The sequence below is a fragment of the Megalopta genalis genome, unplaced genomic scaffold, assembly GCF_051020955.1.
Source record: "Megalopta genalis isolate 19385.01 unplaced genomic scaffold, iyMegGena1_principal scaffold0020, whole genome shotgun sequence".
NCBI lineage: Eukaryota > Metazoa > Arthropoda > Insecta > Hymenoptera > Halictidae > Megalopta > Megalopta genalis.
This window is the reverse complement of record NW_027476090.1, coordinates 1,797,102-1,823,459: the sequence shown is the minus strand read 5'-3', so window position 1 is coordinate 1,823,459 and position 26,358 is coordinate 1,797,102. Positions and strand designations below refer to the sequence as shown.

The following is a 26,358-nucleotide window of genomic DNA, read 5'->3' as shown; positions in this document are numbered from 1 at the left end:
GAATGTTAGCAACTGGACAAATTGAATGCAGCGGTCAAGGAAAAGCGACCAGAATTGGTCAATCGTAAAGGTGTCATTTTCCAGCAGGACAATGCTAGACCTCACACGTCTTTGTCCACTCGGCAAAAATTGATGAATATTGGTTGGGAATTGATGTTACACCCACCATATAGCCCTGATCTCGCGCCATCGAATTACCACTTATTTCGATCCTTGGACAACTCCCTTCGTGGTAAAACTTTTAATGATGGTGACGCTGTAAAATCTCACTCAACTCAGTTTTTGGCCGAAAAGGATCAGACTTTTTACGAGCGTGGAATTTTCAAGTTGTCAGAGAGATGGCAAAAGGTCGTCGAACAAAATGGAAAATACATTACAGATTAAACTTCGTTCCGAGTAAAAAAAATTTTTTATCTCATTGAACAAATCGGCAATTACTTAGTTGCCAACTCAATAATTATGTTGCGACGTGACCGGTTCTAAATTATAAAATATGCGAGAAGCCTCAATAACAACATCGTATATGAAAGCTGTCACATTGAAAGTACAATGCAGCATTAATTGTAAATTATCAAAATTATCAATATTAATACTAATGGATGAATCGGTCATTAATCCGTTTGCATTATTCGGAAGAGTGGAGGAAGACAAATGAAATAAATGTTAACAAGCCAAGTGAAACAAATTATAAAAGGAACTATGAATTCATTTAACTCCAAATTATCTTAATGATGTTACTAAACAATAACACTCTGCTCAACAACAAACAATTACTTAGTTGCCAGCCCGATAGAAACAGATTGATACGCGTCTCGAAATGGTATTGTTATTTAGTCCGATATACATTGTCAGATGAATGCATTGTATGTCGGTACATTCTGTTCTATTTACCGATTTTCCAGGATATCGCAACCCTATGCGTGCGGGGATATTTTAAAGTATACAAAATAGTTTTCATATCGAAGAAGACTGAAATTATGGGAAAACTGCATTTTTAAAAATGGAAAGTATGGTTTTACCGTGGCAATCGACATTCATAATATGTTAACATTCGTCCTCAAATGTTTAACCCTTAGTGTTCCCATTTTATTCTAGACTTTAGAATAAAATCAAATTATTCTAGACTTTAGATTAAAATCAAATTATTCTAGACTTTAGAATAAAATAAAATTATTCTAGTAGAAGCAACTGCCTGGATAACGATTTAATTTCAGGGAATAAATGTTTAATTATTTAGAAATGGGAAACAGTTTTGTTTTCCCTGTATCTCTTCGATTGATCGTGTGCGAACCTGTCGGAGTGCACTATGAAAATAATAATTATAGACCTACTTAACATCGGTTTGCGAATGATTGCTGTCATATTTTTTCAGATCGAATTTATATATTGTAAATGGGCTTATGTGGATAATGGGAAAAATTAATCTCTAAATACTATATTTATTCTTATTTGAATTTTGATAATAATTTAATATCGTAAGCATACACTGTTCGAAACACTTGCTATTGTTCACTTACACTTGAAACTTGTTATTATCAATATATATATACTGCAGGAATAATCGAATTTGATGTTTTTTATGCAGCAGCGTGCGCATAATAACGCCATTTGCGCGATATATTGGTTCCAAAAAAAGAAGCGTAAACAAGAATGCAATGGAAAAATGGAAAAATGAGAAAATGGTTCTAACGAACAAAAAAAAACTGGAAAGTATCGAACAAAATTCTATTTAATTTGAATGCAACATTGAAATTAAATACATACTTAAATTATACCTGTACAAATTTGTTTACCGAAACTAGTGCGTCGCTAATAAAATAATCATTCGAAAATGCCGAAATATGCTCTAGAGAATTGAATTCAAACGTACAGTTACAACATAAGCGCCATTCGGAACGTGTTAAATAAAAATATACTGTGTAAAGGTAAGAATTGCTTTTATTCTCATCTTGAAATGGCGGATAGCGAAAGAAAAATAGTAAAATGAAAAAAATGATACAGTAATAAATTAACGTCTACCTAATTGATACACAATTTTTTTGACAGCACCATTTTTCTGTTAGAAATGAAACAAATGATCAAAATTTGCGAAGCACTCAGAGGGGTTAATAAAATTGTATAAGTTCTATGAATTCTATAAATTTTATAACTTCTATAAATTCTATAAATTCTATAAATCCTATAAATTCTATAAATTCTATATAAATTCTATAAATCCTATAAATTCTATAAATTCTATAAATTCTATAAATTATTCTATAAATTCTATAAATTCTATAAATTCTATAAATTCTATAAATTCTATAAATTCTATAAATTCTATAAATTCTATAAATTCTATAAATTCTATAAATTCTATAAATTCTATAAATTCTATAAATTCTATAAATTCTATAAATTCTATAAATTCTATAAATTCTATAAATTCTATAAATTCTATAAATTCTATAAATTCCATAAATTCTATAAATCCTATAAATTCTATAAATTCTATGTACATATGCTAAAAGTAAGCTGAAAATAATTTTAACGTTGTCTGCCTCAGGTGTTCCATCCGAAGAACATAAACGCGTAGGTGACGCTCGATTTAGGGGTCGATTTAAGACCAATAAAAGCTAGATAGGCGTAATAAGAACTTTTAATGCGTGACGTAAAAGGGGTAGATAAGATAGTAAAATCGCCACGGCCGTAAATTCGGCCGACGGTATCTGCTAAAGGAAAATCAATATACCAGGAACACGTTTGCTCGATTACGCTTATTCCGTCGATCGTTTCAATGTAATTATCACGCGACAACTACGACATTCTATTTATTGCTTTCTTCGTGAACCTAGTTCTAACATTTTCCTGTAGACAGATCTCGATTTTTTAACGATATGCTGTACAAAAATTGAGTCTATGAATTTAGAAGATTTGTGAACAAAAATTGAACGTAACTTCGATCTTCAAAGTTATCGATGTTATTATCTACGTGTTGCAATAGTACAATGATGCGAAATAGTGATCGAGCTATTTTCAAACTTTAATGATGAGAAATTTGTAAACTGAAGCAAATAATATTTTAAATAAATCGTATTAGAAGTAAGCAGCCATAATGATAATAATTATTTGGCTAAGAAAAAATTTCTTCGTGGCGTTCAAAAATAATTTCGGTAATTATACATACACGAAGAAAAAGCATATATAAGAAATATTTATACCACAATTTTAAAGAAATATTCCTTATATATGCTTTCTTTTCCTTTTCACCCTTAATTTGATCCTTTCGAATATAATACTGATCGATACCTAATATTTTCAAGCGTTACACTTGTGAAAATATATAATTTTAATTAGCAATAATGAATTGCTCGATAATGAATTCGATTTCACCATGAAATATGCAAACGAATTTGTTACAATTGCAAACGAATTGGTTTGGTTACAATAATATCAGACAGTTCTGCAAAATTTCAGTGAAATAAATTATTGTTAAAAATACAATAACTATGTGCACAATGAAATCGTTAAAAAAAGTCAAATTTTCACACTTGCTCCTATATTATACTTTCTACAGAGGTCAAATGAATTAGCTTACACGTAGCTTAAACCGGTTTAAAACGTTTAGTCATACAGCCAAGTTTCTTTTCGCATATCTAATTATAGCATCGCGTCCGCTGAATCGCGACAGCTGATTTCGACGATCGCCACGCAACTGTGATTGGCCGTGTTAATCCCTTATTACGTGTCGAACGAATCGATTGTATCATGAAATCGCTATCAGCCGCGTATTCCATCGAAACGTGCTCCTCCGGCCGTGGAAAAAAATGTTTCCGCAGGCAGTGCCCGGTCGGTCGCCAAGCGAATCACGTAATTAATGAGCTGCGTATTGCATACAGAGATTAGAAGACTCCACGTAGGACCCTCGATCGGGATCGGCGAATAAAAAGCAGAGTCAATGAGCGCCGCCCCGAGTACCCGTGCGAACTGTGCCAGATCGGTAGGCAAATATTATGACACGATTTTGTTAATGCTCCGCTTTTCTCTCGCGCCGGGAAGTTCCAACTCCGGGACGTTCAAGTACGTAAAAAGGTATGTACATATGGCTGACGTTTAATTTGTTCTACGACGAGTTCATCCATCGAGAGGATAGACTGTGCGGGTTGCCGGGATCTTGCGGTGAACACCGTTCTTTTCGACACCGATATTGAAGTGAGCCACGTGTTTACGTATCTTATTCTCTGTTCATTCTCATTTTGCACGTTATGGTAAAACATCGTAGCCAAGGGATTCGCGGTACGATTGACGTTAAAGTGATTCGAGAAACTGTTAAAAAGTGCGAACGTTCGCTCAACAGTTTGCGATGATGACGTAGGAAACGATACTTGCCATACCTCGAGTCTCCCAGAGCCGATGGAATTTTTCAACGCTAGCATAGAAACGACAGTGCTCGCATTAGGTATCTCCAAACTGAAGCACTTGTTCGACACTTTTCTTTGGAACAGTAATCATGATCAAATCGTAATAGTTTAGCCTTAAAGAGATATAAGCGTCGATAAATGATTTCGTTTGAATACTTCAGACAAGAGAAGTGACGCGTTTCTGCATTCTACAGATAGTGAGCCAGCGTTGTTGTTTTATCTTCGTAAAAAATATCGATTGCCGAGTACGAAATAATAATTGCCAAATTCTCTTTTCGAGGCTGAATCGAATCGTTTCGATTCTTCTTCGTTCTTCGACTTTTCTTTCGAACGTGATTAGAACGGCAACGTAAAAAGATGACTAACGCTTTGTTGCATGATTACGACGGCTGGTGTTGCATGTTACGCAAATCAGGGCATACGCGCTGAACAGATTGACACGTTTGCACGCGCGCTGTCTAATAAATAAACGATTAGCATAATTTAATGCTAAACCTATCAAGCATTAAAACTTCTGATTTAAAGTGACTGTTATACGCGTTGCTTTATAAGAATGGCTTAATCTCAACGATTGCATCAGTTCAAAACCTGAGATCTGTCATTTAGTCACCGCTGCTAGGTTCAGCGTTGATTACGTGGCTATGCATCCGAGGAAATTTAACCCTTTGCACTCGAGTGGCGTCTCTGAGGCGACGCTAAAAATTGCTACACCATTCTCAAAAGAATTTTCGCATTATTAAATTTGATATAAAATAAAAACAATCATGTTTGCATGCGAGATCAACTGGCGCGAGGTGGCCGAGTCAACGTGCGTAACTGGACTTCGTCCGTTCTTTAAGCTCGCCTCTCATTGGTCACTGTTTTTCGTTAATAACTCGTGAACGATGCCACGGAGAAAATTTTTGTAAAGGAAAAGTTACTTCGTATGACCTCAGGAACCCCTTATTTCCCAGAAATACCATAATTTTGGGACGCCCTGTATATCTGTGTGAACCGTGCAATAATATCTATCATATATTTTGAGATATTGAACGTGTTACAACGATCTCTGTGTGTGTTACATCACCGGTCTCCCCTGCCATGATATTAAATACTACAAAAACCGAAAGAGTAGAAGAGTTTCAATATACAGTAAATTATCCCTCCAATTGTGTCCCTCAAGTTTGAGAACAAAAATGGGCAATTTAACCCTTAGCACTCCGAACCATTCTGGACGTTGGTTACCAGCTACTCGGCGCCACTTTTCGGCAGAAACGGGCATTTACAAACCCTCGTATTATTTAGTATGGTTTTCGAACTAACTAACATATTATAATGACATTGGACTTATATGAATTTGGCTGAAATCGAGAAATTTGCAAAAAAATCAATATTTTATTTTTTATAATTTTGTTATCGTTTGTTTTATAATTTTGTTTCGTTGTTGTAATCGCTATCTATGCGAACTCTTTCTCTCGTCGCCTTGTTGCTTGGACGATATCACTATCGCTGCTATCAAAACGATAGACTAACTGTAGAAGAAAACTTTCTACAGTTAGTCTTTCTAACATATCTGTATAAACGTCTATCTGGAGCTCATCTTCGCTACTACTTGTGTCATGAGACTCATTCGTGTTTGAACGTTTTGCCATTGTTCTAATAAAAAATATGAATAAATACATAGGTTGAAAATTTCTGATTGTTATTACTAACTCACAAGATGATATTTACCAAAAAAAACTTTTACCAAACAATTTATTTACCAAGAGAAGAATCACTTTTCCGATTTTCTCACTCGTTAGATCTATCTACACCGCTCGACGCTTGAAACCAGACCGAGTTCAGCTTTGAAAATCTTTTCCTCCAGATTTTATGATTATAAATCTCACTATACAGTGCATGCTATGTTCGCATACCGATCTTTCTTCTACAAACTTGCCTTATCGCTCTTTTCAAATGGCGCCTTTGAAGTGCTCGGACCGTCGTGAGCACGCCTCTCACGTTCTCGTCAAAACCTGCTGACATTTCTTGTATATATCTTAGTAATTTTACTATATTTTGATTTGCCATTTCAAGAGAAAACTTCAGGGAAACACGCATGTCTGAAAAAGTTGCGCTGAAATAACTGAATTCCCCGTAATCACTAATAAACTTGAATGTCCCACGAGAGGGGACATCCGAGTGACATGCTAGAATTACGATGTCCCACGAGAGGGGATAGCGGAGTGCAAAGGGTTAATACTGTCAGTAGTATTCTGAGAAAAGAGTCACTTACTTTTCCAGCTGTCACCGAAGAATCCTCCCTTCGGAAGACGGTTCGCTACATTCCGCCATCAGCCCGTCGCTCCTCGTTGTTTTCACTGGAATGCGACTATTTAACGCGAACAGGATCGACCACGTCGGATTCTTGTACCAAATGGAAACTCGCCACCCAATCGTCCTCGAACGTGCTCCGGAACGTCCGGCAGTTTCGCGCGCGCGATCCTCGGGGTCATTCACCTTCGCTTGGATCGTGTTGCACGAATTACAAAATATCGAGTGTTTGACATGCCTGCACGATAGGCGATATCGATTCGTTCCACTTGCTCCGATACAAACCTCCCGCTCGCTCTCCGTCCCGTCGACACGTCGCCGAGAACAACGAGACAAAACGCGAAGAAGAAGCTCGCGGATTCGTGCCGCGCTATCTTCATTTTGATCCGGGGCCACTTCTGTGGATTGTACACACGCGTTTCCCCGAGTTTATCGTGTACGAAATCATCTGATTACGTTCGTCGACTGGCTGAATGGATCTTACGTTGTATCGCGCATCCGAAAATAACGGATAGATTACGAGAATTAGACAAGTCGGTTAACGTATTCGCTACCAGAGTCTGTTTCGACGGCAGCCTTTTCATAGTTGTCACTTAGTTTGTAGATTTCTATGCAGAATACAAATTATCTGTATAAATCGCAAGATACGGTAACTCCGTAGTCAATTTTACCGAGACGGAAATAATAAAACAGTGTTTTTAAGTTCTTTTAAACCGAATTTCTACCGAGTTGCATGCGGTTTGTTTGCTCGTTTGTGCCATAAACGCGCGCGAAGTACAGTAATTTCTCTCTTATTCGCGCACAAATTGCGCGCAAAAAAATGGAGAGTTTGGGAAGAGAAGATATTATTCGTGCCTTGCGTCTCGTTTTTTTATTGTTGTCGGCAATCGGTAACTATAAAAATGAGCCGCGAGCCTCGAATAATCGTATCCCGTCTTCCCAAATTGTCCATTTTTCTGCGCAATCTGAGAGACGCAAATTAGGGAGAATTAGGGAAAATTTACTGCGATTAGGGAAAGAAACAGAAAGCAGTTGGACCAGATTTGATTTTAGAAAATTGTTTTGAAACTTAGACCTCCGTCGAGGAGTGTTATTTTTAATTTGACGTAAGCGTTGGAAATGACATTTTAATCATCGCAAAGGTTGGAACTCGAAAGCCATTTTAGAGATATCATGTTCTCAGTTTAACTCTCGCACACGATGCAACCGTCTGCGCTATTACAATGTGACCGGAGTAGATCGTATCAAACTGCAATCCTGCTAAAACAATTTGCTATAATTATCTCATTTACAATGTGTTTGCACATTCAAAGACTTGTCTTTCCGTGCAGTACCGTTTTCACTTGTCACGAGTGTATTTTTACCGCGATTTTACCTAGGCTGCGCATGCTTCTACAAACATTTTCACGTTAACGTTTAAAGAAACCGATATTATTCGATCTTAACCTATATATGTCCGGTTTTATTCAATATTCATTATTGTGGTTTCTCTGCAACGTGATTATACTTGCTGCTGAATTTATTTATGCTAAAACCTAACAAATACAGATTTCCTAGGTTAGAGACATTGTAGCAATATTCTCCTTCTGCTTTCTAATTATTGTTTTAAATATTTGCCAAAGAGCTATAATTGCATAAATATTCTCAGTTTAGTAATAATAATAAAGGACATTATTACAAAGTAGTGAAATTTCGGAAAAATTATTTGTAAAATTAATATTTTACAGAAATTTTTGCTAAGCATTAAAATTATATCATTTTATAACGTCTTTTTCGAACATTTCTAATCATCTTTCCTTGTTGGCTAAGTAAATCTTCTGTGTTTAATAGCGCTTATGCATTCTTCGTGTTCTGCATTTATCCATTTTGAGGTTAAATAAGATATTTTATAAGTCGCATGATCTTTTACCGGAACGTGTCGAAAATGCTGTTGAAGCCTGTTACATACATGAACACCCGTTATTTGAACGACCCATTATAAGAACGGTATATTTTCAATTATAATAGCGCATGTAAACATGCTAAGTGTTGACACATTTTCTTCTGTCGAATGAAATTTATTTATATACAATGGTTCGGTACGAAATTAGTATGATAAGGTCATTATTGGAACGTCGGTGCGATCTTCAGAGTGATCGAATATCTTAAAGCACCGAGCAAAGAAATGTTCTGCTAGTAATAGATATAAAAACAGAAATGTAATTAAAATTCAGGGAAAGAAAATGAATTTAGAACGTTGCAGTAATAGAATAGCAAATGGCTAGTTGAAACATTAACGAGATCATAGTAGTAAGCTTTTGGTGCATGAAGTTGTAATAGGATAAAAAAAGCTAAAATCAAGCGTAAAGAGACATATGAAGATGAACAATGAGTGTGACACAATCTGGCACAACAGAATGGCACGGATACGACAAAAATGATATCCGACGAAGTCATTTCGCGAACTGTTTTTATTTAAATGATATCGAAGAAGTTAATATTGGGTTGGCAACTAAGTAATTGCCGATTTCAGTTATACATGTATCTCACTCCCATTTTTATGATATCCGTAAATTTTATATTATAAAATTATTATTATTATTATTATGTTATTTTTTATTATCCGTGAATGTTAGCAACTGGACAAATTGAATGCAGCGGTCAAGGAAAAGCGACCAGAATTGGTCAATCGTAAAGGTGTCATTTTCCAGCAGGACAATGCTAGGCCGCACACGTCTTTGTCCACTCGGCAAAAATTGATGGATATTGCTTGGGAATCGATGTTACACCCACCATATAGCCCTGATCTCGCGCCATCGGATTACCACTTATTTCGGTCCCTGGACAACTCCCTTCGTGGTAAAACTTTTAATGACGACGACGCTGTAAAATCTCGCTTAACTCAGTTTTTGGCCGAAAAGGATCAGACTTTCTACGAGCGTGGAATTTTCAAGTTGTCAGAGAGACGGCAAAAGGTCATCGAACAAAATGGAAAATACATTACAGATTAAACTTCGTTCCAAGTAAAAAAACATTTTTTATTTCATTGAACAAATCGGCAATTACTTAGTTGCCAACCCAATAGTTTGGAAACAGGGCTTCAATGGCGTGAAGCTAAAAAAGCAATGCAACAGCACAGAACCGATCGTATTGAAGCAATTGCGTGATTCGTCTGGCAAAAAGTCTGGCAAATGCAATATATATATCCAAAAGATATTCTGCAGATTACTTCGCTCAGTTTAAACACTTCCACGACCGCTCCACAAAATCTTGAGAATTTCATAAAATTAAAGTATTTCATTCAATTAAATTCTAAAATTACAAATCACAAACTTATATGGCACCAATTGCTTCTTCAATATTCGTACCTTTTGCAAATATGAATAAAATTAAGAAACTATAATATAACGTTGATCAACGGAAAAACAAATTGTTAGAAATTACATTCGGAAATCTCCTCGTTCGGTCAACTTGTTAACGCTTTAACTCCCGTTCCCCAACAAATTTCTCAAAAAAAACTTTACCAAATTTTTTTACCGATTGCTTCTACGTTCCCGTCGATCTTTCATTTCACCCTATCAATTTATCAACCATCGCGAGTAGTAAATAACTGTTTCTCGGATCGCATCGATGCAACAAATTTCGAAGAATATACTCGTTGCTCCTAAAACGAAACCGATTGGCGTAAAAACACCTACGACAAGCGCCGCGTCCGTAACAAGAACGATCGGAAATACGTGACGCCTGAATTTCCGAAGCTTCTAAATGCTCGCGGACGTCCGCGAAACGGTGCGGAAAAACCGGGAGAAGGACAAAAGGACGAGGACAAACGGTACGGTACGGGCAGAAATCTCGACAAAGCGACTTTTCGTAGAAATACGTGGATTTATTGAAACATTTACATCCTCGTTAGCTCGCGTCGTTTCACCGGTCTCCGTCGCTGTGTGACGGAGATCCGTCGCACCGACGCGCGCGCGCGCGCTCGCTCTCTCGCGCGTGCACACACGACGCGGCGCGCTGCGCCCTTGCCTAATGTGTATGTGTATTTATGTACAATCTGCCACAGAACGACCGATCGCTTCGAGAACGGGCATAATTCGAGAACACTAATCCGCCGATCTCGCGTTCAACCCCGAGTAGACGACGACTGAACAAAATCGGCGCCGCGCATCTTCGGCAAACAGTTCGAACAGGTGGAAGAAGACGACGTGATAGCAGATGAAGAAGCGTCGGGAGGTGGTGGTCGAAGGATGCGACCGCGTGTCGAGGACGGGAACTGGATGGATCGGTTCGAACCGCGCGCAGAGGAACAATGAAAGCGCGGGTAAACGCGGCGACGAGATTTCGTTGCTTCGAGAACACATTTTCTTTCGCATTTTGAATTTCGCGCGCGTCTCCCATCCTCCGGGCCCGTTTCCGCCGATCTGTGCCCGGTGGCAGGACGAGGAGTCTGTCGTCGGATCCGGGCAAATACGAATGGAGCGGAGGAACAAAAAAGGAGGAACGCAAAATCGAGCGGAGCGAACACGGGAAACGAATAACCGAGAATTTTGGGCCCGACGAGGTTCACAATGATCGGTGATCTTCGGCGATGCGCTTTCTCTCTCTCTCTCTCTCTCTCTCTTTTCTCTTTTTTCTCACTCCTCCGTTCTCTCTTTCTCTCTTTACTCTTCCTTTCTCACTCGTTCGTTCTCTCTCTCTCTCTCTCTCCTCGCTGCTCTTTCACGCACACTCGCATGCATTCTCTATTTACAGGGCGTCTCTTCATAGGGGCGTGTTTCAAAAGCGATCCTTAAACGATCGGGTCGGGACGACTTTCCGGTGGACTCAGCTGCCGGCGGGACACTTTTGAAACACGCAGCACAATGTTCTCTGCCTCAGTCACTCTCGTATTCACTCTCTATACACTATATGTATATATATAATATAGATATATACATGTATACATATTACATGCATTATATATGTATATATATATATATATATAATATTATATATATACCTAACATAATGTATCGTTAAAGACTCCAATTATTTATATATTTATATTTATATTTATATTTATGTTCATATTTATATTTATATTTATATTTGTATTTATATTTTTATTTATATTTATACTTATATTCATATTTATATTTATCTTTATATTTATATTTATATTCATATATATATATTTATATATATATATATACTCTCTGTAACATATATAATATTGTACAATGGTACGCGCTTACGTTGTGTGCGGCTATCTACACGTATCATACAAAAACACTGGACGTGTCCTGCGCGACGCTTTCAACAAAATTTTCTCTTACGATTCTTAGGTGTGTGTTTCCATTTGTATATGTGCGCGCGTGTGTGTGTGTGGCTGTATGTCGCGTACAATGTACGAATGCGCACCTCTACACAGGATATACAGGCGCCCTTGCAAGCCTACGTTCATTAATTTAGACTTATTCTCACGGGTTATCACATTTTTCGCTCTCCACCGACGCTTTCGCGGTCCCTAGCCGGCCGGCGAACGAGCCTCTCCTTCGGCTATCTATCGACGGATCTATCGACGGGTTTCCGGTCGCGAACGGTCATCCTGCTTCCTTCTTCCAACGATTTTCTCGCGGCTCGGTTACGGGCCGCCACTTCGTAAAGACCGCTTAATCCTGGATCACTGAACGATCTTTCAGTAACATCGACGTCGATTAAAAATCCAAACATCGTCGATGGAAACGGATAATCTTGAAAAAGATTATTTATAAGATTATTTATGAGACGGTATCAATCTAAAGAAACAACACGAATAAAATGAATCGGTATCTACATGGACGATTCAACTTCGTCAAATTCGACTCGTTTCGACGATTTAGTTGGCCAGGGTTGAATTAGAAATCGGGTGCATCGATTGTTTCGTTAGCTTCTCCTCGAATGCAGGAACATTGCAACGCCAAAGACGCAAACCACTGTTACAAAAGGAACCATTGTTACGAAAGGATACGACGAACAACAAAAACGAAAGGCTGCAAACAATAACAAAACACCGCCGATAGCCGATACGCTGTCTCAAACACAACATAAAATCGGTGCTGTATTATCCGCCATTTCTTGACGAACGACCGTAAAGTTTAACGATGTATCCAGCAGTTTGTTTAAACTAGCATTCGGAAAACCCTATAATCGTGATTATGAAAGAATCGTCCGAACCATCGAAGACGTGATATCGTTTCGATTTTCAGTTCAGATCGCACTTCGATAGTAAAATTCGACAGTGAAGAAGAATCGTCGGTGGAGTCGGATAATAAAATCCGAGAGCCAACAGAATTTGGTAAAGAGAAACTGGATTAGAAAATTCTCGATTTCAGCGTGCTCTTAAGACGACCGAAAAAATCAAATTAGTCTCCGAGGACAGCTATAGAGTTCCAGCCGAAGCAATTTCCTTCCATTTAGACGGTAATTGAGCCGTCTATTTTGAATGTGGCATAAGTCGCTTTGTTTTGAAGTCAATATATTAGGGGGACCGGAAACAACATTACTTTCCGGTACCCCTAATATTTAGTGGTTTGCGTTTTAACACGTTTAAAAATATGGATGCCAACTTTCGAGAAGACTTACTTGTATTTGTTATCTCAGGATACTGATATTAAAGTGACTTATGCCGCTTTCAAAATAATAGGCTGAATTAAAGCAAGCCGAACTTCCATATCTTAGTACCGTAGATCAGCCTTGCAGCCTTAAAAGATAGTTAAACAAAAAATTCGCATTCGTTGCACGAAACAGGAAATTGTCGGTCTCTCATGGGCTGAGATGAAAATCCAGTTAGGAACAGATTCGAATCGATTTCTTTCGTCGCTTCGGAAGCACGCTTTGCAGAGCACGAGGAACGCGTTGGCTGGAAAGCGTGGAAACAGAGGAAACGTTGTACGATGAAAGATCGATCGGGACGAAATCGCATCCTCGAGAAGAATGAGGAAGAATTGGTGCGGGCCCACCGATTTCGGCTTATCGGCGGGATCCCGATAAAGCCTAATTGTAGCACCGGCCAACTTGTTCAATGTAAACCGCGCGAATAATTGCACGCTCGGCGATAACGAGCCGACGCGAGAGGAGACGCATACCGATCGAGATCAACGACCGGTGAAAGAAGCATGCGTCGGGAAACACAGATAATCCTAAAAAGACGTTTGCTATCGGCTTCTAGTATCAATCTAACGCGTCGATAAACATACTTGTTAGACGATTGTCGACGCTTTTTCTTTCCTGCAGACGGCATACAATCGTGAGTCAGAAACTACCGCGACAATCGTTGGTGGACAAGCAGAACGCGACACTCTAGATCGCAGTCTGCGAAATTGATATTAGTTCTCTTCGATCTGCCAAACGAGTCGCGAGAGACTGTTGTTGCTAATCCGTTCCCGTTTCGAACGCGAATTCCGTATCTGCGTGAACGTTACCGTGATTAGGCGAGCTTTGATCGACTATCGATCGATTCGCTTGTTTCCAGGGGCAAGAAGTGTCTAAAACATTCTCGAGCTTGTCGGAGTGGCAGACATAAACGCGCGCGTAGAATTGTTAGCTGTCGCGTCTCGAGCTTGAAAAGAGAAAAGACCGCCTCCGAGATTCGATCTTTGAAGTCAATCGCCGTGTGGCGTTAAAAAGGATTCCGGCAGAAACGATTTCGTAGGTACATGTCACAATGAATAATCAGACGCGAAAACATAGTTAAACAAATCGAACGTCGCGAAGTCGAGGAAACGTTGCAAATCGTTCGGCCGATGAAAGCCGAAAAAAACGTGCGTCGGAGACTCAAGTGAAATGCTGCGAATCACGCGCAAATGGAATTGCGACATGTCGGAAATTTCAATCACTACATTCTCCGGTGATTTTTCATCGTCGTGTTCGCGGCGATTATGGAACATTTCTAATCTATAAGTAATTAAGAAAATTTACCTCCGTTTAATATATGAAATGGCTGAATATATATACGGTTACGACACGGCTACGGTGTTTAACGTCTCGCGCATTGCCCGCACGAGTTCCGCTATTGGCAAAACTATGCACAAATAGACTAAAGATTGTAAAATAATGATAGAGTATAGATTGCTTTTGTAAGTCGTAAACTCTACGGTCTTTGAGTCAGTCGTATCATCGACCAATCGAATCCAAAAATGAAATGAAATTCGCGAAAGATCAAATTTTGACGTCGGTCGTTTAACCCCTTAATTTTACAAAAAAAAAACCGACCAAAAAAAATCAATTTTTTTTATCTAAGAAAATACATATTTGGACCTTAATTTCAATAAATATTTTAAAAAAATGCAAAAATTACTAAAAATTCAATAAAAATAGTGGATAAATAATTATAGTGAATATTGAATCGCACTGCAGATCGAATTTTGTACCCATCGTACTGTTTTTCATATATTCGAATCTGAACATTTTAGCGACATAAGTTGCGACGCCGACCGTATGTATACGGGTCTGCACATTTTGGCCGGTTTTGCACGCCCGTGTTAATACGTTTCTGCGCTTTAAGGGGTTAATTAAACTCTGTGTAACCAGAACAATTAAATATCTGCGACTGTTAAATATCTGTCACTGTTCTACGAACCCAGAAAAATGGATCAAAATTCAAGTTCAACGATTTCTACATTTTATTTCTGTAGAATCGAACATTTAAACTAACCTGACACTTTCTTTTCAAAGTACCAGGCCCTAATATTTGCGAGACTATCGCATTGTTAACGTTAAAAATTCATTCCCTCGGATAGATACTATTAGGTTGTCCGGAAAGTTCGTGCCGATTTTCGGTAGATAGCGTGTGAGAGACCTGACTGAATATATCACAATTATTGAAAACAAATGACATTTATTGTAAATCTGGCCACCGCGAAAGTGGCGCAGATATGTTTCCTCGCCAGGTCTGGCATACACAAGAAATTTAGTACCTACCCCCCGACGGGACACCTACGAGGGGTCAGAACGTGGGTAAACCGACGCCTTCTCTTATCGGTCATTAGGCCGGGTACGGAAGACCCAGTCTTAACTCCGCGTCCGAGTAAGGAGTATTGTGGTTTGCTTTGCCCCCAAAATGCCACACGACAGCAATTGTGCAGCGTGTTAGGCTAGAGGGCGAAAAAAAACACATGACATGTGTACATATTCTAAAAGAGATAACTTCGGCCATATTTGGAAAAAAGTTTGGTTACGATTCGTTAATTTTGATCAGTTTCGAACGCCTTAGAATATCGTGGCAAATAAAGTGCATTATAGGCATTTAATGCTTTTCTTTTTCCGAAAGGGCAAAAATGCCACGCAAGCGGCAAATAAGATATGCGCTGATTATGGCAGGGAATTAGTCGAAAGAACTAAGTAGCTGTAGTCGAAAGAACTGTGCGGAAGTGGTTTGCTCGGTTTAAAACTCGAAATTTCGACCTTAACACGTTCCGTGCCGAGCTTTTTTTACTCGAATCTTCACACTTTGATATTTTACTAAAACTTGATGTATTACGTGCAATTATTAATTCTCGTACACATAACAACGTAACAAAAACTTATCAACGCCCATTCTTGCGGTGGAAATTGATTCTTCGGTTCTAAATTTCTTGTAAACAATTTGTTCAGTCCACTAAGTAAACATGCAAGCGTGTACCATGGATGGTACACGTGGCACGGAACGTGTTAAAGATCAAGAACGACAAATTTTTTTGCCGAAAAATCTGAAAGGTTCTGGAAGGACGGAATTCTCAAGCTGCATGAAAGATGAAGAAAGGTTGTGGAACAGAATGGTACCTATATAATTTAATAAATGTATATCAATATTTAAATGAGCTGCGTTTTAATTTTCCTAAAAAATCGGCACGAACTTTCCGAACAACCCAATACAATCAGAACTGATCAAAGTCTCGGTGAAAGCTTCCTCGAAACGTGTATAAAACGATAGAAGTCATATCTAGAAATAATAGTTGTCAAAGTTACTTTAAATAACACAAATATGTCCAAAAATGTCCATAAACATAGCTTGTATCGATTAGAGACCGATTTTGATAAATATCTTCCCCTAAAATCAAATATTTCAGCTAAAAGTGCACCTCAAAAGGCGGGATATATCAAATAAGAATTCCTCTAGCGACACAAATTCTCCGACTCGGAAATATCTCAACCTCGAGCTCTCTTTAAACATCGCAGCACCGAGTCAACCGCCGAATTACGATCGTCTTAAGAAAGCGATTAAACAGAGAAGAACGTCTTCCGGGTCCCGATAATTAGCCCGGTCTCTAAACGAGCTATCGCGATCAATGCACACTGCGAATTTCCCTTTTGAAATCCTCGCTGCTCTCCGACTTGGCGAATGGCTCCCGGTTCCTCGGGGCGTTAACGATCTCTCGAAGACCGAGAAAAAGGAAGAAAATTCCGCTCGAAAAGAGATCGACGCTCTCGATACAGGTCGATCCTATTCAAACTCCATCAGCGGCCGAAATATCCAACTTCCGACACGATTCTCCCCTAACGAGCTCATCCTCGCGGCCCGGGAAGAAAAAAGAAAGAGGCGCACCGGTCGGAGACTCGAGAGAAAAACTGGAAGAAGATCGCGTGCTCGCATCCCGAAGTTTCCCGTCCTAGATCCGGCCAACTTCCATCCCCGTCGCAGCATGGAAATCGCGAGGAGAAAACGACGAGATCGAAACGAAGAACAGAACAGAATGGAACGGGACGGGAACCGAAACGAAAACGGAAAACGAGGGCGGACTCCGCCGGGTTGAGTCCGCGAGTCTACTCAGAATCGCCTCGTGCATCGTTGTCGCGTATCACAGAAAACTGACGCGCGTCGGGGAAATCGTCGCTACGCGCCGCGAGTCCGAGAAACCTGGAGAACATCGTCGTCGTCGTCATCTACGTCGTCGTCATCTACGTCGTCGTCATCTACGTCGTCGTCGTCAGTCGATCGCCACGCGTCTCCAGCCGACATTCCTCGTTTCCTCTCCCTCTAGATTCGCGCTCGTATCTGCGCGCGACCGTGAGTCAGACACTTAAGCCGGCGCTCGATCGTGCCGATTACCTTTACTTTTTTCATGTTCAAACCGCGCCTTGCCTCGCGACGCTATCAAAGAGGCTACACGGCGCCAGAAGCGAGTCGCTCGAAGCCGGCAGCCCTGAAATAGATCGCCTCGGGTCTTGCGTCACAGCCTCCGATTTCGCGCGACTCTCCTCGATTATATATAACGGAAAGGTTAAAATATTACTACGAATTTTCACTAACGTGCTCCCGCAAATTTGCAATTTTTCGAATGTTCGAGACCAGGCTTTCGAGGGCTGTTTCCGGCAGGCTTTCAAGCCAGCCGCTGCTTCGATGTCGAAACTTCGGCGCTGCCGGAAAGAAGAGAACGGCATGGAACGCTCTCGTTCGCGGACGATTCTTTCAATGGAAAGCAAGCGAAAACGTGGATACAGGATACTTCGAGATTCGGGCTACTCGAAATTTCGGGAAGCAAGACGTAACTTGCTTCTTCGAGCGGTCTCCGAGCGCTACTACGCGTCCCCGACTCACGGCTGCGTCTCAGACGACGATACATCGCCGCGAGTACGTAACTCCGCTAGCCGGACAGCCGATGCTCACGCGTTCGCATAAACAAGGTGGACAATATTCTTCGGGCAACGAAGAATTCAAAAATGGATTTCGCGTGGCGGGGGTGCGCGAACATCCCGAAATCTCGGCGGCTGCTCGCGACGGATCGAGTTAGGTCCCGGAAGTATCTGGCGACGTCAGGACTCGCGGCGAGGTTCTCGAAATACCGCGCTAAAATTGAGACGATCCTCGTGCTCGATCATTTTTCTGCCTGTCGTTTCGAACAAGAATCTATTTTCTAGCGAGAATTTATAAATAACGATTCAGACTCCTAGAAATATTTCTGTATTCGACGAACTTCGACAAACTTCGTCCCGAGATGCGAAGGACGAGGGTGTCCGCCAGGGATCGAAGTGAATACGCGATTAAAAAATTCTGCATTCAACCTTCCGCACTCGAGACTGTTTTTACTGCGAAATGAAGATATTCGTTTCAACCTACAGCATTTCCATTTCGTACGATCGCGTTTTCATTTGACGCGTCTGAAATTGAACACGTGTGCTTCTAAGACTTCTGTTGTTCGACGATTTATCGAACGAAGACGGATTTGATAGCGTGAAGATTCTTTTGGAAATAGCGTGGCAATTTTTAGCAATACTTTCCGAGTCGCCACTCGAGTGCGAAGGTTTAAGAAAATATTCGAATTTTTATGATGAGAAAGATGTTAGCCTTGGTGGATTTTTTCAAAAGTGTTCTCGTGGAACAAATACTTTGGAATCTGTTCGACAAAAGCTCTACGAAACCGAGCTATTTAGAGAAAATAATACAAATAAGTAGCACGTTCATAATTTAACCTTTTAGGTACGGCTGAATTCTGCGCGAGGCAATACAGTTATATTGTTAACAGTTATATTGTTAAGATAAGTCTGTATATTGTGAATCGGTGTGAAGACAACAGAAGTGTGAAACAATGCACGTGAAGACGATTATTTGATTCAAACGATGACCGAGTGAGCTACTAGAGTAAGCCACTATAGTGGCGCGTCGTGTCTAAAAGGTTAAAATGAACCGTAGCAACAATGTAATATTCTTGAAATATTATTCATCGACGAACAACATTCTCGTTATAGAAAGAGAACTTCTTCTGTACTTATACGAGAACGGAATACTTTCGAAAGCAAGTATTGCAAAAACAACTAACAGAGAAATCCTCCTTCGATCCCTGGATATTCCGAATCCTTGACACCGTAACGAGATAGTTCGGGAAGTCTCGCCGGAGATTTCCTGACATTCGTGTTGTCGCACGTTTCCGCCGCATGCACGACACGGTGGTCCGAAAGTAATTATTACACACGAAACCGTGAACTCGCGTGAACATCCCGGTGGATCCATTACTATCGTACAATACTATACCTACGCGTATACGGCTGGCTAGCGCCGCGACGCCCTGGGCAGCCAACTCGAATAACACGTCGATGCTCGGCCAACAAACGAAACTCGACACTCGCGAGACGTTCGCCGTGGTTAGGCGAACCATACTCGTACCTCGACGGAGTCCGTGCGCCGCGTCGTCGTTCCCGGCTTCACACGATGTCCTCCTCCTCCTCGTCGTCCTCCTCTTCGTCGTCGTAATCGTCCTCGTTGATGTGACGGCAGGACGGCTCCGCGGGGTTCTCGTCGCAGCGACGCCGGCGTCGTTGGCCGACGACGGGCCTGACGGAGGCCGGGGTGTCGTGCGCGACGGACGATTGCGTGGTCGGCGGGCAGGAGAGCAACGACGACGACGGCGAGGAGGCCGAGGACGACGACGACGACGACGGATGCTGGTGATGACGGTAATGGTGGTGGTGAGCAAGGTTGGCCGTGGTCGACGGTACGATGGTCGCGTTGGCGGCATAGGCCGCAGCAGCAGCGGCTCAGGCCAAGGCATAAGGGTGGGTAGCGTGGTGTCACAATCCTGGAGCGGCGCTGGCGACGGTGGGCGGCGGAGGCGCGCTACTGCTCGCCACGCTGGTCGCGTGATGATAGAGCGGGCTCTGATAATACTCCTGATGATGATGGTTGGTCATGTTGTGCATGGGCCCGGCAGCGTTCGAGCCCGTGTGCATACCGTTGTGATGGTGATGGCTGGGCGGCGCGGAGTGTGCGTGCGGATGATGCGAGGAGCCGAAGTTCGCGTAACTCTGGTGAAGCTGCTCGTACATCTTCATCTCGGGCGGCTTGGTGTCCTGCGCGCCGGGGGATGTGCCGGCCGTGGCGCCGGGTAGTAACCTGGTGATGCTGAACGGGTGGCTGGCAGCGGTGTAAGGTGGCTCCTGCTTCAGGCTACCGGTCATCCCGTGGTGCAGAGCGGAGGTGTCGGGGATCAGATGGGGATGGAGACTTCTGCTGACCATGGCGGTAAGCTCGTCGTGCGCTACGCCCAGGTCCGTCCCGAGGAGGCCGCCCATGTCCGTCGTGTCGCTTTTCAGGCCGGCGTGATGCTGGTGAAGGCTCGCGGCGTGATGATGATGATGCGAGGACACCAACGAGTGCTGGTCCTTGTCCTCCTGCTGCTGATTCCCGTGGTGCAGGGACGTCGGTGTCCTGCCAGCCGCTGGCGCTCGGACCGGCGGGCTGCTGTGCTCCGCGGTGGTCACCGCGGTTGTGATGCCGATGTGATGTTGCTGGTGCTGCTGGTGCTTGTTGGTCTGCCTCGTCAGCTCCTTCTTCTCGTCCTTGAACCTTTTCTGCCGGCGCAGATAGCAACCGTTCTCGAACATGTTCCCGCTCTCCGGGTGCAACGTCCAGAACGAGCCTTTCCCGGGCTTGTCCGGCGTGCGGGGAACTTTCACGAAGCAGTCGTTGAAACTTAACGAGTGCCTGATGGAGTTCTGCCAGCGTTGCTGGTTCTGTCTGTAGAATGGGAACAGGTCCATGATGAACTGATAGATCTCGGACAGCGTGAGCATCTTCGACGGCGCGTTCTGTATCGCCATGGTGATCAGGCTGATGTAGGAGTACGGTGGTTTCGCGTGCGTGTACGCTCTACGGTAAGACTTGTCGGTTCTGGCGCGTTGTAAAGTAGAGTTCGGCGAGTCCGGCTCGGTCAGCGACAACGGGTCCCTGCTGACCACCGCGTTGCTGGCCGGTGTCAAAGGGCCGTACGCGACGGCACCCATGCACGCGCCGCTGCTGCCCATCGACGTCGCTCCGTACCCGCTCATGCTACCGCCACCCATCGAGGCCATCCCCATGGCCGAGCTGACGGAGCTCATGTTGAAGCCGCCGGCACCCTGCGGGCTGCAGCTCGGCCCGACCCCGACGCCCATCGACATACCCATCGGCATGCAGCCGACCGAGCTGTACGTCGGCGCCATGCTGCCCATATGGGACATCGCGGCGCTGGTCATCGCCCCGCCGAGGCTACCAGCGTCGCCGTACAGCTTCTGCGACTGGAGCATGGTCATAGAGCTCACCGGAGCCGGGATGGCAGACTGCTGTCTGCTCGTCAAACAAGAATCATGAAAGCCTCGGTACCACGGCTGCTGATAATGCGACGATCCCTTAATCTTCTCCTCTGTCGGCGCAATCCTATCACCGTACCCGGCACTGGTTTTTCACTGAATCTTTCTCCTTCTCACTCTCTCTCTCGCTCTTTCTTTCTTTCTCTCTCTCTCTCTCTTTCGCTCTTTCTATTTCTCTCGCTCTTTCTCTCTCTCGCTCTTTCTCTCTCTCGCTCTCTCTCTCTCTCTTTCTTTCTTTCTTTAGTTCTCTTCTTCCCCCTGTTTCGTCCAGCTGCGACGAATCGGGCCGGAACTGCGTATAAATAATCACTTCTCCCTCTGCTTGAGGAAACAACAATCAGCCCCAATGTTCAAATTCCACCAAAACTTCACTGAATCAGTTATCGAATGCGGAACGTAACACCGTTCCAGGACCGCGGAAACGCACAATATAGCATACACCAAGGATTATCCCTCCGAGCACTGAATTCTCCGACGCGGCGGCGGCGGCGGCGGAAGGCGACGGCAAAACGTCACGTCTCGGCCTAGGTGAGAGAATTTCACTACCGATGGTCCGTCCCCGGTGGTGAAATCAACCGGCCACTCGATCGGATCAACGGTTGATCTCCGTTGGTTCAACAACGCGACGCGGCTAGACTACGAAGGCAGTGTACGCGGCGCTGATCGTAGCGCGGGTCTCTCGCTCGCCACGGGCTTGAACACACAAGAGCAGTTGTTTGAGTGGGGCCTGTTTGAGCCGCCTCACCTCCACTCTCCCTCATTCACCAGTCTGTCTCTCTGTGTGCCGTGTGGATGGAGGCCGGTTAGCGAGTGTACTCCGCTACTCTTGAGTCTCCCGATCTTGTTCAAACACATCCCACTACCTGGCCCCCCGGCCACGCCCCAGCCGCGCCGTCGGCCAACCCTCAGCCGACCGTTTCCACCGCCGCCGATGGCCGACCAATCGGCGAAGCGTGGCCGTGAGTTAGGTCTGGGGTTTCGGTACGCGGCCCCTTCGTATCGCGTGAATCGGTGGCGCGATAATGCCTCGCTGGATCGGGCTTTCCTCGCCGAGGGCGAACGGCGCAGCTGCGAACCGAGCCAAACCCGCGCACCGAACCGCTTGCGCAATTCCGCCGGACGGCCGACAACGACGCCCGCGGACGACGACGACGACGCGACGACGACGTCCCGACGGCCGCGTCCCGCCGCGTCGCTTCGCGCTGCTCTCCCATGTCATGTCAACTGTCTGTCCGCCACGCGTTTGACACCTATCGCGCGCGTCACGCGTCCCGCGACCCCGACGCAACGCGTCACGACGCGACTACGACGCTTTCTTCTCCGGTCCCGCACCACTTTCGCCACCGTAACCCGAGAGCCCCGTCCGCCCTCTTATTCCTTCGACGACCTCCCTACTCGCTCAACCACCCGGCCACCCTCCCACCTCCCACCACCCTCTAGGCCTCCTCCTCTTCCCCTGATCCCTGCATCACCCCCCCCCCCCCCGCGCGTACAGCTTTTTCGCGGATCCTACAGTACGAGTTCGGTCGACGACGCGTTTTCGCCACGATTTTGACGCTCCCGCCGGTCATCCCCGTGCGACGCGGCGCCTATCGCACGAGCGGGAAAGATGGAGGATCATCCATGGTGCTACGATCAAGACAACAGAGGTTCGTTCTTCTTGCTTGCCCGCGATCATATCCCTTCGTTCGTTTCTTTCCGCGGTTTCGTTTTCCGCGGTTTTGCAAACCCCCCGCGTGTCGTGGTCGCGGCGGCAACTTCTGACTCGTTTTGGAATATTTTGTAGTTTCGTTGGAACGATCTTCGGGTCTTGGTAGAGTAAAAAATATGTCCGCTTCAGTTTCGCTTCGGTTTTGGTCAAAATGAGCGACGATGGAGTGCGAATGGAACCGAACGATTTATTCGAGGACGACACTCGGGGGTGGAGTTCGTTTTTGTAGCAATCTCGTTCGTAATGGAATCAAATGAACCGTTTATTTTGAAAGTGGCATAAGTTACTTTGTTTTTAAGTCGATATACCTAAGGGTTTGCGTTTTAACACGTTTCAAAATATGCATGCTAACTTTCGAGAAGATTTACTTGTATTTGTTATCTCAGGATACTAATATTTTTCTCAGTATAAATAATTTCGTATAAACATTAAAAAATCACCACTTTTCATTACGGTAAAGTGACTTGAGCCACTTTCAAAATAAATAGTTTAGAAAAATGACTGACATATATTCATTTTGTCCGACGTATTTTACCGAAGTGATGTTTTGAAAGGACAGTGATTTACTAAAACTGTTGAATAAATTACATATATAATAATAATTTATACCATGAACATATTTAATATAAAGGTTTGATTTAAGTATTTTTTATTTTAATATTCATAAAATACAAAAATAATTAGTACATTTTGAAACACAAGTATAAGTAATTTATATGAAAATACATGAGTTCAATTTAATTTTCGTCATCGATAGGAGTGATTAAGTCCTCGGAAATCGTGTTTTGTTTCAAATTTTTTAAATAAATGTGGTATATTGGGGGTATATAATTAATCAAGTCCATCATGTCTTTGTATTTTGCTGAAGAAACAGAACAAGATCCAGCGTATAACGAATCCATTTCTATTTGTGAACAACGCCTAGGTCTTCCTCTTTTTGGCATCAAATCCAAAGTTAGAAATTCATCTTTTTCATCTAAAGTTAGTTTATAAAACATTTTATAGCCATCTGCTGGCGAGTCTGGAGGTAGCCGTCACATCGCTATAATATAATTTACAAAACTGCACTATTCTTTCGCACTTATAAAAATAAGTCCAGTGATCAGAACTTTTTTAAAAATACTGAAAATAATTCAAAACAATACTTCACACACGCTTATCACACGTTTCTATTTCTTTTACATTAAGCCCCGCAATTAATTTCCTGAGTACAGCGACTTACGCCACTTTCAAAATAAACATGTTTGTTATACCGTTAATTAGCAAAACTTCTCTCGAATAAATCTCAATAGTTCTCAACTTATTGATTGCAAATTTTTAAACAATGGAAAGATACCGTTCAATTGTAATTAGAGTTACCATTAACTCGACTTTTTTGAAAAAGTCACTTATGCCACTTTCAAAATAAACGGCTCATATGATATCAAAGATTTTGTTATATTTATTTGGAAGACCCTAAATGTCGCGAATTGACAATTCTGTAACGTTTCCCGCGTACCGTCGGCAGAAACAGGACAACTGGGTCTTCGATCGCCGGAATGTAGAGGAGATTTTTCGTTTACTTTCTATCGTTTCGTCGAACATTCGATAAAAATTCATCGATTCTTCCAGTCCATTTTCAATTCCTCCATTCGAAAAGCGCTGAACGCTTGATTAAATAAAAGTCGGTCCTTCCTTTAATGCGAATACGAAATTTAAACGATACAGGACTATCGGAACGAGTACGATGAAAACTAGCAACAAATCTTATCGACTGTTTGCTCTGCTTCGTTGGCGATTCGTCGACGATTCGAGGGAATCGATGAATAGTGCGCTATTTATAGAACGTATTTTGAATACAACCTAATCGCAAAATAACTGAAATCGTTGATCGCTGATAGGTTTTATTGGGCCCAACAACCTGCAAACATGTTCAATTAATGACGCTAGATTGCAATTTAAATAATCTTTAGTAGTAACAAAGATTATTCTAAAATTATTCTGATAGTAGTCGGAAGGTATAAAAATCGCAACGGTAGCAAAAATATTGATTCCTGCGGTACCTCGCCGGCCACAATCGAATCACCTAATTAATCCGCACTTTTCGTTCGATTTCGTCCAAATTAACCGTTCATCGTGTCGAATAATTAACCATTGGGGACCCATGAATATTAAACGGGCGTAATAAAAAGAGATTGGATTTTCATGGAGATAATTAGGTTAGATTGATTCGATCAAGGACAACCCGTTTCCTTGCCGACGCTCCGCGGCATTACGGTGTTTCTTCGGGTAGGGTCGTAGATTCTCTTCGTTCCGCGATGGCGGATCGCTGTTCCGACGACCGGAAAGCATATCTCGCTGACTTTTATCGCGAATTTCAATAGCATAAATTTAACGAACATACGTTTCCAACGGCGCGCCGCGGCGCGTCTCATGCTCCAGATATTCTTTATCTGCCGCTCTGGATACACTCGAACGCGAACCTTGCTCCAAAATTTGCTCGTCGACCGAATAATCAACGGTGCAACATCCTTCTTTCTTTCTCTTTCTATGAATGTTTTCTTATTTATCTCTAGTCTATTCGATTAAAATCCAGTGGAGCCTATTCAGTTGTTCAAATCAAATAATGTATGAAAAGATGTTCTGTTAATGAAACAGTTATTTATTATTATTTTGCAACATCTTTCTTCCTTTCTCTTTCTATGAAAGTTTTCTTATTTATCTCTAGTCTCTTCGATTAAAATCCAGTAGAACCTATTCAGTTATTCAAATCAAATAATGGATGAAAAGATGTTCTGTTAATGAAACAGTTATTTATTATTATTTTGCAACATCCTTCTTTCTTTCTCTTTCTATGAACGTTTTCTTATTTATCTCTATTCTCTTCGATTAAAATCCAGTGGAACCTATTCAGTTGTTCAAATCAAATAACGG

At 42.5% G+C, this 26,358-nt stretch overlaps 1 protein-coding gene and 1 long non-coding RNA gene across 2 annotated transcripts in view; one reads left to right on the top strand and one right to left on the bottom strand.

Annotated features, from left to right (window-relative positions):
* Positions 1 to 10,536: 10,536 nt before the first annotated feature.
* Positions 10,537 to 22,741, bottom strand: LOC117224739 (forkhead box protein A4). Its single transcript, XM_076527430.1, has 2 exons — positions 19,774 to 22,741; positions 10,537 to 12,406 (listed from the first exon to the last, which is right to left on the bottom strand). The coding sequence occupies exon 1, from the start codon at positions 21,675 to 21,677 to the stop codon at positions 20,178 to 20,180; it is 1,500 nt and encodes a 499-aa protein (XP_076383545.1). The 5' UTR covers positions 21,678 to 22,741; the 3' UTR covers positions 10,537 to 12,406; positions 19,774 to 20,177.
* Positions 22,742 to 22,755: 14 nt separating this feature from the next.
* LOC117224740 (uncharacterized) overlaps positions 22,756 to 26,358 on the top strand; it is a 37,900-nt gene continuing 34,297 nt past the window's right edge. Inside the window, exon 1 of the long non-coding RNA XR_004491317.2 lies at positions 22,756 to 23,383. This is a non-coding gene — a long non-coding RNA (uncharacterized LOC117224740). The remainder of the gene's footprint in view (positions 23,384 to 26,358) is intronic.

Excerpts from the sequence above, each read along its gene's own strand:
- LOC117224739 (XM_076527430.1), bottom strand. The coding sequence starts at position 21,677 with ATGACCATGCTCCAGTCGCAGAAGCTGTACGGCGACGCTGGTAGCCTC.